General features: G+C 35.7%; 1 protein-coding gene across 1 annotated transcript; it reads left to right on the plus strand.

Annotated features, from left to right (window-relative positions):
* Positions 1–2,281: 2,281 nt before the first annotated feature.
* Positions 2,282–5,870, plus strand: LOC135078836 (troponin C). Its single transcript, XM_063973392.1, has 5 exons — positions 2,282–2,390; positions 2,773–2,944; positions 4,069–4,171; positions 4,613–4,761; positions 5,473–5,870. Exons 1-5 carry the CDS (start codon positions 2,388–2,390, stop codon positions 5,499–5,501), a joined length of 456 nt encoding a protein of 151 aa, XP_063829462.1. The 5' UTR covers positions 2,282–2,387; the 3' UTR covers positions 5,502–5,870.
* The last annotated feature ends 5,199 nt before the right edge of the window (positions 5,871–11,069 follow it).

Raw genomic sequence — 11,069 nt, forward strand, 5'->3', positions numbered from 1 at the left:
TTGGTGTATGAATCAAGGAAAAACTAAAATATTTGGGGGCACGGTAGTGCAACCGCCAAGTCGAGTAAAATTTTTCTATTTCGGTCCAGTTTTCTAGATACATAACTGCTGTCTACAAAATACAAAAAGAAATGAGATTTGGGGGCACGGTAGTGCAACCGCCAAGTCGAGTAAAATTTTTCAATTTCGGTCCAGTTTTCTAGATACATAACTGCTGTCTACAAAATACAAAAAGAAATGAGATCCCATCAAAAACAATACTTGTCAAAAAAACCAAGTCTCGCAACTCAGTTGTTCTACGGTAAAAAGTTGTGAGATCCATGTAATACCAAGTCCAGGCCAGGAAATCTTTAACGTTTTACATAAATATATTGACTTGGCCATCGCATGAAAACACGTGTAAATTAAATTATTTAGTGCGATGGCCAAGTCAATAATTTATGTAAAACGTTAAAGATTTCCTGGCCTGGACTTGGTATTACATGGATCTCACAACTTTTTACCGTAGAACAACTGAGTTGCGAGACTTGGTTTTTTTGACAAGTATTGTTTTTGATGGGATAATTTATTACTATTCCTACTTGGCCACTATCGTCAGCATCATCACTAAAGGTATCGTTTTTATTATGACGAATTGTAAGCCAATTTACATGAATAATGCTTTTGGTATGAACCTTAAAAATTGGTCAATATTTTTAAAAAAGTTAACAATATAATAAATGTTTGCCTATTTTTCTTACTTACCTATTTTACTTTGAACAAAGATGAAACCTAGAAGATAAACTCTAAAATAATTCAGCAGTAGAGCAGGAACAAACTAGTACTTTATAATCACAAAGCAGCCAAATGCTGCCAACCCCTGCCCGTGACGTGCTCACGCGTAATATTTTCACTGGATTGTTGTGAATCGGCCGCTTCAAAGGAATTTCCTGCTCTTAATCAAGGAGCCTTAAACGCGCGTGCGCTTCTGGAGAGTATAACATTGGACGTTTCAGAGATGTTCCGTTTCATGTCATTGGTTCCGATTTGGCTGATTTGATGTTTATTCAATGCTAAATACCTTATGTTATTTGTATTTACATTAACTATTATCGCCAAGTCTGTATCTACTCTACACGTGTTAGCAGGCGATGGAGGTTTCCTGGTGCTACTGATCTATATACCAACTATTCCACGTGGTGAAAATAGGGTTCAAAATTGATGTAAATATACGAAAATGCTTCTGATTTTAAAAATATCTAAAGCATTGATATTTGCATGAGACAGATATGGCGGGCATTCTACTACAAATTACATTTCTAAATAAAATCATATTTGAGGGAATACATTTTTTTTCTGTCACTACGATGAGTAAAATTACATTAATAACAACATAGTCTAAGGACATAGCCAATATTTTTTTAATTAGGTACCGTGGTCGCGAATATAATTTTTTAAATAGGTAAGTAGTTATCATGATTTTCGGATCCATAATTAAAGCAAAAAAGCATTAAGGAACCCCAAAATAAACTACCTCTAGGTAGCGATGCACTAGTAATTAACATTGCATCTTATCAGCCAAATATTTAGCACGATTATTTCACTTCGGTCTTTCTTCGACTGTAGTTACATATTCGTAGTATATTTTTACTTTCTCTTAAATTATTTTTAAAATATTTAACAAAATTCTCGAATGATGCTTTTGCTAAATCTATCTTTAAATTACGTACTGAAAACTCATAATTACTTAATACTCGTTGTAATGTGGCTATAATTAGACGAAGAGGTTAGTGAACGATATTAATCGTAGCAAAAGAAAGACACCTCGGCGCCGGATAGTCTACGGTTAATTAGATCAAATTAAGATCCAAGATAAAGACCAACTCGAGTTTATAAATATAGCTATTAAGAGTTTAGCAGATTATGCATCTTTTGGAGATACTGTGTCTTATTTTTTTACCAAATAGACAAACAAAAACACTGAAAAATTAAGATACAGAGTGTGACTTCAAAACAAAACTTTTTTGACTAGTTGGTTGTAAGCAAATAAATTTTATTTATTTATTTACATGGTATGCAATACCGCGTGCTTACTATGTCGCGTTAATTTACCCAATATTGGACCTAATAAACATGGTGTTGATCACCCAAACAATTACTTAGTAAATCTATCGACGCATGCTGTAAATAATACGGCAAGTACTGGCAAAAGTTCTACACAGGTCCATGACAAAACATCGTCACCTCACAGGCGGAATGGAGAGAGATTGTTTTCACTTATTTTTGTAATCCCACGTTTCGTCGGGAAGCTCTATAAATAAGGGTGCCAAACCAACGCAAAATCCAGTGTAACAGCACTCGCACTCAGGTTCAGTTCTTGTTACAACTGCCACCCCTACACAACCAAAATGGTGAGGAACAGTGTTAAGTGATTAAGTTTAAGTGAAGTGAAGTGAAATTGTTGACGGAAAATGGATGTAAAATTTGAGGACTACACAATAGCTCTTCATGAGGATTTTTTCATCTGAAGGATTTTAATGCTTGTTTCTTTCAATTTTATTTCTCCAGTAATTTATTTTGAAAAGATTGAAATGTGGCAGTCTTTTTGTGCTGTAAAAATGCTTCTTACAATTTAATAATTAATTTACTATAACAACTTTAAAATGGCACACTTCAATTAAGTTTTTTATTTGTGGCTAAAACGATAATTCACGTCTCTCTAGGATATTTGGGATACCATACCTAGAAAAATAATTCAAAAGGAAATTACTGACCATCATCTCATGTTCATAGGACACAGATGACGATCAGAAGATGGCGATGCTCCGCAAAGCCTTCCAGATGTTCGACACCACCAAGTCGGGCTACATCGACGTATTGAAGATCTCCACGATCCTCAACACCATGGGACAGCTGTTCGATGACTCAGAACTCCAGGCCCTAATCGATGAAAATGACCCAGAAAGTAAGACAGCATTCTCTTATATAGGCTTTATTGATATAAATAGTAATAGTAAACATTAAACAAGAACGTGCTTTAATTAAAAGAAACTTTAAAAGAAGTTATCATTTTTCCTAAATATTTTGTAGCTCTTAACTAATTTAATTTTGATTCATTGATTTATTCATTCTTTTTCATCTATTTTTAATTATTACAATCATTCACGCGTAATGCATGCCTTTGGCAAATATAGAAATCCGAGATTCCAAAATGCCAACGCAAAGCATTCACTTCAAAGAGCGGCATTCATAAAATAATTTCAAAATATGACGTTTCTCTAATTCATCAGGCTAAATATGTCGCTCGTATAAAACTGCAGGAATGTGGATCTTCAATCATATTCAGACATGAAACGGCTAGGCAACATCAATAACGGCTAACTGGTTCCATTACGGTGCCGATGCAAATCATAGTGTTGCATCTTCATTGAATGTTTTGAAGCTTGTCAATCTAGAAACTCTCGAAGTGGCTGTGTGATGTATGTCAAGTGCGACTATATTTTAAAGATGATGGGAAGATGCGTCTTATTTATAATGTGACCTTTCCGTTGAATGTTTAAACACTCGTAAAACAAGAAAAGCTCGTAGCCGCAGCTCAGTGTATATCGATCATCGCGACACATAAAACTGAAGAGAATTGGCGATAAAAGTGTGAAATACACGTGCCACGTCAAAACACTTCTGGATATTCTGAAATATTTTCTCGCGACACACTAAGAGCTTATGAAGTTATTTCCGTACCGTGTCTCCCCTCGGTGTTTGAGTCGCGTCAGTTGCCTTGATTTAGCTATTTGTGAAGAAACCGTTGAAAGAAGGAACGATCGCATAAGGGAATGCCAAGGTTTACAGCGTTTATACAGTTTCAACGCGCGAGGTTGTGATGTGCTTTTATTCGAGTAAAGGTTATTCGTGAAACGTTTGATGAAAATGTTGATGGATATTACTGACACGTGCTTTTGCACTTAATAGCATTGGCAGTTTATTTACCAGTTGATTGGAATCTATTAGACATGTTTGTTTGATGTCATTTGATTTTGTTTTACTTGATATTCCAGATGTTTAATACTATGACTTTTTCCTTAATTCTAGATTCCGGCAAAATCAACTTTGACGGATTCTGCAACATCGCCTCCCACTTCTTGGAAGAGGAGGACGCTGAGGCAATGCAACAGGAACTGAAAGAAGCTTTCAGGTTGGTAATGAATTAATAACACATCAATTACCAATACAGTATAATAAACAAAAACAAGACATTGAAAAGGCCTAACTGAGTTGACAAAGAAAACTGAACCAGTCCCAAGATGTGATATAAGTGACCTCACTTTAAACCTTTAAATACACATAAAATGAGACCATAATCATTGAAGAATACAAAAAGTATAATACATTTTAATAATATTGTTATTGTTTTGAACTTTCATGATAATCTTATTTTATCATGGCAAAACTGTGCTGAAAGTAAAACCTTACTTTCAGCACAATTAATATAAATACAATCTTTAGTGTAGATCCCAAAATATTTAATATTGTTATTAAAAAGAAAGTAACCTACATTACGGATGAGCTATTATTCTAAAATGTGACAGATGTATTCCCAACATTCTTTCATCATAATGTCTTACTCCAATTCCAGGTTATACGACCGTGAAGGTAACGGCTACATCACCACTTCCACCCTCAAAGAGATCCTGGCCGCGCTGGACGACAAGCTCAGCAACGCCGACCTCGACGGCATCATCGCTGAGATTGACACTGACGGCTCCGGCACCGTCGACTTCGATGGTAATTTGATTTTATACTTTGACCATAAAAATAAAGGATGGATGCGGGCAGCGCAGGACCCTGCATTGTGGAAAACCTTGGAGGAGGCCTTTGTCCAGCAGTGGACGTCATTTGGCTGATACGAACGAACGAACGAAAAATAAAGGAGACTTTCCACTTACATTAGCACAAATAACAGAGGTTTGATCCCTTGTAGGTACGGATTGTGACCGCTTGCGGGACTAAGGCTGAGTTGCACCACTTAACTTTGACCATAACTATAGTAACGATAACCGGTGTTTTTGTATGGAGTTTGACAGATTTTTGACGATTGTTAAAGTTAAAGTAAGATGGTGCAACCCAGCCTAAGCTTCCGTTTCCACCACTTATAGCATCCTCCTGTATAGCCAGGATCTACAGTTTAGCCTCCAATCAAACCTAACGAATGATAGAGTGATTTAGATTTTTAATAATTCGTCTTCTTAGTTCTTAATCTAGTTCTACTAAATATAATTATTTTTCTTCAGTAAGAATTGTATATTGCTTATTATTAATTACCGAATTAAATGCATTTGAAACTGAAAGTGTTTCACCTAGTTTGAACAAAGTAATTGAAATAAATAGCATGAAGCGTGTTTTAGAGAAAAATTATTTATCTAAAACAAATGAACATGGTTTCAATTTAGTAGGAATATTTTTCAAATTGTAACCACATTTTTTCTTTCCTTTCAGAATTCATGGAGATGATGACTGGAGACTAAACACATTGTCGATACTACATTAGTATTATGATAGAGATTATTTTGTATTGTATACCTTTTGAAGGAGTTTTATGACTTCAGTATTAGTACAAACAATTGAATGCGGTATTAGCATGGTTGTAAAATGAAATTTTATTACTATTGTTATCTATCTTATAGATAGGGACTTGTTAAAATAATCTCGTTATAAGCCTGAGGAGGCCAGGGTCTTTTTGAGTTCGTTTCAATGAATTATTAGCCAAATAATTCACACTTAACGGATTCTTTTGTACGCAATTTTATGCTAATATTTATAACGCATTGCACTTAAAAAACCATAAAAGTACTTATTAATTTACTATACTCTACATTAAATGCAATATTTTATAACATAGCTTTTTATTTCTATGACTTTAGGAGCGTACCTTTTGTATTACAACATGGGATTCCTTGCTTTACATTATGCTTGATTTCGAGGCAGACACTTCATTCAACATCATAAAATTTTATTTTGTGGAACAGCATAATTTCACGGAGAGTAAAAACATACACAGTCCGAAAACTAAACAGAACTTCTATGGGTATCTACTATTTATTTATTTATTTACACTTTTGCACATACAACTGTACAGTGGCGGACTTAATGCCAGGTGGCATTATCTGCCATTCAACCACAGGTCGAGTAGAGAGCATTAGATAAAATAAATAACATACGAATACATATTAATACAGTGTGTCCGGGCTTGTAGTGATCAAACTTTAAGGGCGTAATCTATGGACAATTTTATCGATGAAAATACTTCAAATTTGGGGCTTGACCCATTTCTCGCAAAATTACGAGGATTTAAGTTTTTAATTTTTAGTTTTCACCTCTTCCTTCAAAAACAAGTGAAAGCGTGGGTAGCTTAACACTAATAAGCAAAAATTTTATATCTTGCGATAGCCAATAAAATTATCTATTAGCAGAAGTAGAAAACAGATACAAGTTTCATACATTTTAAGGGAGTAAGAATGGATTTAATTAGAAAAAAACATGACTTTTTTCACTTCTTTTTCAGTTATTTTCCAACACAAGAAAAACCAGGTCGTTAAGGTATGTTTTATTTGCATTGTATTATTAGTATTTGAGCTATTCTACAAAACGAATGTAAATTTATTAGTCTACGTCTATTACTTTCGACGTAATTGTTGAACAAAGATACCCCTTCCCAGCGGTTTCCATAGCGCACGCGACATGCGAAAATGCACTGCCTGAAAGAATCACACAACCTATTCCGATTACTATGGAAACCGCTGGGAAGGGGTATCTTTGTTCAACAATTACGTCGAAACTAATAGACGTAGACTAATAAATTTACATTTTGTGTTGGAAAATAACTGAAAAAGAAGTGAAAAAAGTCATGTTTTTTTCTAATTAAATCCATTCTTACTCCCTTAAAATGTATGAAACTTGTATCTGTTTTCTACTTTTGCTAATAGATAATTTTATTGGCTATCGCATGATATAAAATATTTGCTTTTTAATGTTAAGCTACCCACGCTTTCAATTGTTTTTGAAGGAAGAGGTGAAAACTAAAAATTAAAAACTTAAATCCTTGTAATTTTGCGATAAATGGGTCAAGCCCCAAATTTGAAGTATTTTTATCGATAAAATTGTCTCTAGATTTGGCCCATAAAGTTTGATCACTACATGCCCGGACACACTGTATAATAGACATACACCTAGATACATAAACATAATAATAATACTATCAGATAGATAGCAAGATAGAAGGTATAAACATACATTTTTTTGTGAAATACCTGCATCAGGTGTTAACACTTGCCACTGTCCAAATCAAGACATTTTCAAAGCTAAGGAACGCACTACTGTAAAAATATACTTGGGTCCATAACACGTGCATGCCAGAGGAAAATTTTAAGGAAAAGACAATCAAGAACAAATCTGAAGCAATTTTTTTCAATTGCCATGTCTATTCTCGTATCTGCATGATTAGTTTACGCTTCGAGACGGATACGACAATCTAGACCCCAGTGCACCGCAACCGCATAGTTACGTAAGTTTGTTAAGGAATCATGTACACTAGCTAGCCAACAAACGTGGTTACATAATAGGTACTATAAAACACTCAAAATTGAAGTCGGTGTCCCCTCGAAAAATTATGCGCAATGCCAACAATTAAGGGTATCCGCGGAACACCAGAGTGACTTGACATGTCATGCTCTTTGAGAACATCTCACGATAATTGCGGGCCTGTTGGTGCAATGTTGACCTACCTATTTTCATATTTTGCTGCAACTGTTGAGTACAAACTCACTGTGTCTAATAAAGGTTTTTCTGTTTAATCAAAGGTACATTTTTTCTTTGATTGTAGCGCATCTACAATGTCAGAGTCAGCACGAACAAAGACTAAACAATACTCTTAATTTGGAGAACTTACCTGAAAACTTATCTTCAAATTCATTACAAAATATGCCTACAAACCACAGCTTTCTAAAGCCAAAGTCATCAGTTACTAGGCAGTTAATGTGGATGACAGAGACAGTAACAAGACCGGATTAAGCGAATCATCTATTTTGTTCATGCAGAGAATGTTTATTGTCTCTTAGCTGTACTAAGTACGAGTATTCGTAGCGCCGCTCATCCCAACCAAAATTAGTACCGCGCGCAATTGGAAAATTGACCAATTGCATTTTGTTTCCTGAGATTATTATGGTACTATTATGCTCGAAATAGCTAAACGTTTGTTACTGTTTCAATCTTCTTGAAAGAAATAAAATAATTTGTGTCTTTACAGTAGCCTCTACAGTAACATTGAAAAGCTCAGCATTTACTGTCATCTATGTTTCTTTACTTTCATTTGTATTTAATATAATTTCGATGCCATTTTCTAGAAAGGTAGCTTCTTCTATAAACATTAGTAAAGGACAATGTTCGTTCTCCATACATTGTTCGCCTAAAGAACCAACAATTTTGACATATTACTACCCGAAAGCGAAATAATACGATTCTGTGTGTAAGAACAATGATTCCTGATGGACACTTGCCATAAAATTAATGATTAAGAATATTAAATCACAGCGATTTTATAATATGTCGTTTATGACAACATGGCGTCTAATGTATTGTGTGAATGTATGAACACCGATTCGCGAAAAATGTTTTGTATTGTCGTCACGCCGAGTCGCAGCCAAATAGTATAAAATAATAGAACAAGTTTTAGAAATACAACTCGGCATTCCACTTTTACAATATGCCCACATATTGCACGTAAATAAACAACATGAATCGTAGGTTGTTTCCACCCTTGTCATCTGACACATGAAATAAACTCCTATTGTATTATAGATATCGAAGCCGAATCGTATATAATAATAGAATGGGTTTTGGAGATCACTCGGGGTTCCACTTTTATAAAATACCTACATATTACATAAAAATACCACGAATCATGAGTTTTCTTTTCACCATTTACATCTGACACGAGATAACAAACTCCTATCTCCATGACTACCATCGTAGTCTATGCCAAAGACTACAATATTTTAAGCAAGAAGTTTCAAACCTTAGCGGCTACGGTAACCCCTGGGCCACATACATCATGATAACATTCGGTCGACACCGGAACGAAGTCTTGCGATTATGCAAAAAAGCATCGTATTCTAGTGCGGCTATATCACGTTCAACCGGGGTTTTAATTCGACTAAAGTCCTGACTAAAGACTGGAAGAAAATACGCCGCATTGTATGAGCACTTCGTGTTCGTTAAAGCGGCTTCAGATCTAGAGCCCACATAGTTTTCTTTCCAATAATATCCGCAAGTAGCGCTGCATGATCTTTACAACAAAAACGGCAATAGTTATTAAGGTGCCAAAATTATATGATTACTTTGGCACGGTATTATACACGTGCGAAGATTTGTCATTTTCATTCATTTCTTCATCATCATCATCATTTCAGCCACAGGACGTCCACTACTGAACATAGGCCTCCCCCAATGACTTCCACATCGCACGGTTGGTAGCGGCCTGCATCCAGCGCCTTCCCGCTACCTTTATCAGGTCGTCGGTCCACCTTGTGGTGGGTTGACATTGCAGAATATGACTTTTGATAGGTTCATCATAGAATTCGGCGGGGATATCCTCACGGAGGAAGTTCGTAAAAGGGCGGAACAAGATCTTATAATAATGCAAGGCCGAAGCTGTTACGCGCGTGCTCCTACGTGTAATCCGGCGAGTATGCAATAAATAGTAATGTCTGGTAAATAGTGGTAATACGTATCGTTCGTTCGTTCGTTTCAGCCGAAAAGACGTCCACTGCTGGACAAAGGCCTCCCCCAAGGATTTCCACGAAGACCGATCCTGCACCGCTCGCATACAGGCACCTCCCGCGACCTTCACCAGATCGTCGGTCCACCTAGTGGGAGGCCTGCCCACGCTACGTCTTTCGGCTCGTGGTCGCCACTCAAGAACTTTCCTGCCCCAGCGGCCATCAGCTCTACGAGCTATGTGCCCCGCCCAGTCTATGTCTGTATGCGCTACGATTACAGGGTATCATTTTGCATAGTCGCAAGACTTCACTCCGCTGCTGTCAAATCAATGTCGCATAATGTTATCGCAATGTGTGTGGCCCTTGGCCAAATCACAGAAGCCTATGCGAAGAAAGAGCACTTGAATGACAATAAAAATCAGGGTTACCATTTTATAAGATTTCCTCACTATTGAGGGTAACAAAGTAACATTAATAATCTAGCCATTAATTACATTTATTACCTATACGAGAAAGTAAAGCAACATGCGGTTTTATTTTAATTTGTAAAATATTAAACCCCTCATATTTGTAACAGTTTGTTCCAAGTTTAGTTTTACTGTTTTGTTAACAGTATTGCTGTTTCAGCTGTCACTGTGAAGCTTTGGGAAAATAAATAAATAGAAAAAATATTAACATAAATATTTATTTAAGTTTTTATGTTCATTATCATAATATGCCAATTTAAGTTACACTGTGTGACAGTCTTTGACACTAAACAAACTCTTCAGCTTAATAATACCTACCTACAGGGCGTTTTTATAGTTACTCTTGCTGATGAAACAAGAAGGGTTGATTCTACTACTGAAATACAACTACTTTTCTTACAGGACCAATATCAAATTCTCAAAAAAATTCACATCCTCGTGATGGTGATAATTTCTATGGAGAGGTTTTTTTTATATTCGGTCTCTTGGGATAAGTTATTCCATTTGAGCAGTAGAATTAATCCTTTTTATTCGATCACATATAAAAACAACACAAGTGTTTAGGAAAACTTCTTCTTTGGTATGGTATCACTACGGAGTTATAATGTCGGCAACTCTGTATCACTGACTTGTAACTTTCAAACAGCATGAATAATAAGGGCACCACATTGGTTTTCTTTCTGAAAAAAGGCTTTCAGTTTTAGTACTAACCCTTTAGCACTATTTCATTGAAATAAAAATACAATAAACGCACAGAAGACTGAAATTGAGTCAACTGACGTGACATTTATAATTTGTTGACATTATGACAGTTTGACAAGACTAGGGATTGAAAAAGTTTTAATTGAAAAAG

Source organism: Ostrinia nubilalis, chromosome 15 (genome assembly GCF_963855985.1).
Source record: "Ostrinia nubilalis chromosome 15, ilOstNubi1.1, whole genome shotgun sequence".
Taxonomy (NCBI): domain Eukaryota; kingdom Metazoa; phylum Arthropoda; class Insecta; order Lepidoptera; family Crambidae; genus Ostrinia; species Ostrinia nubilalis.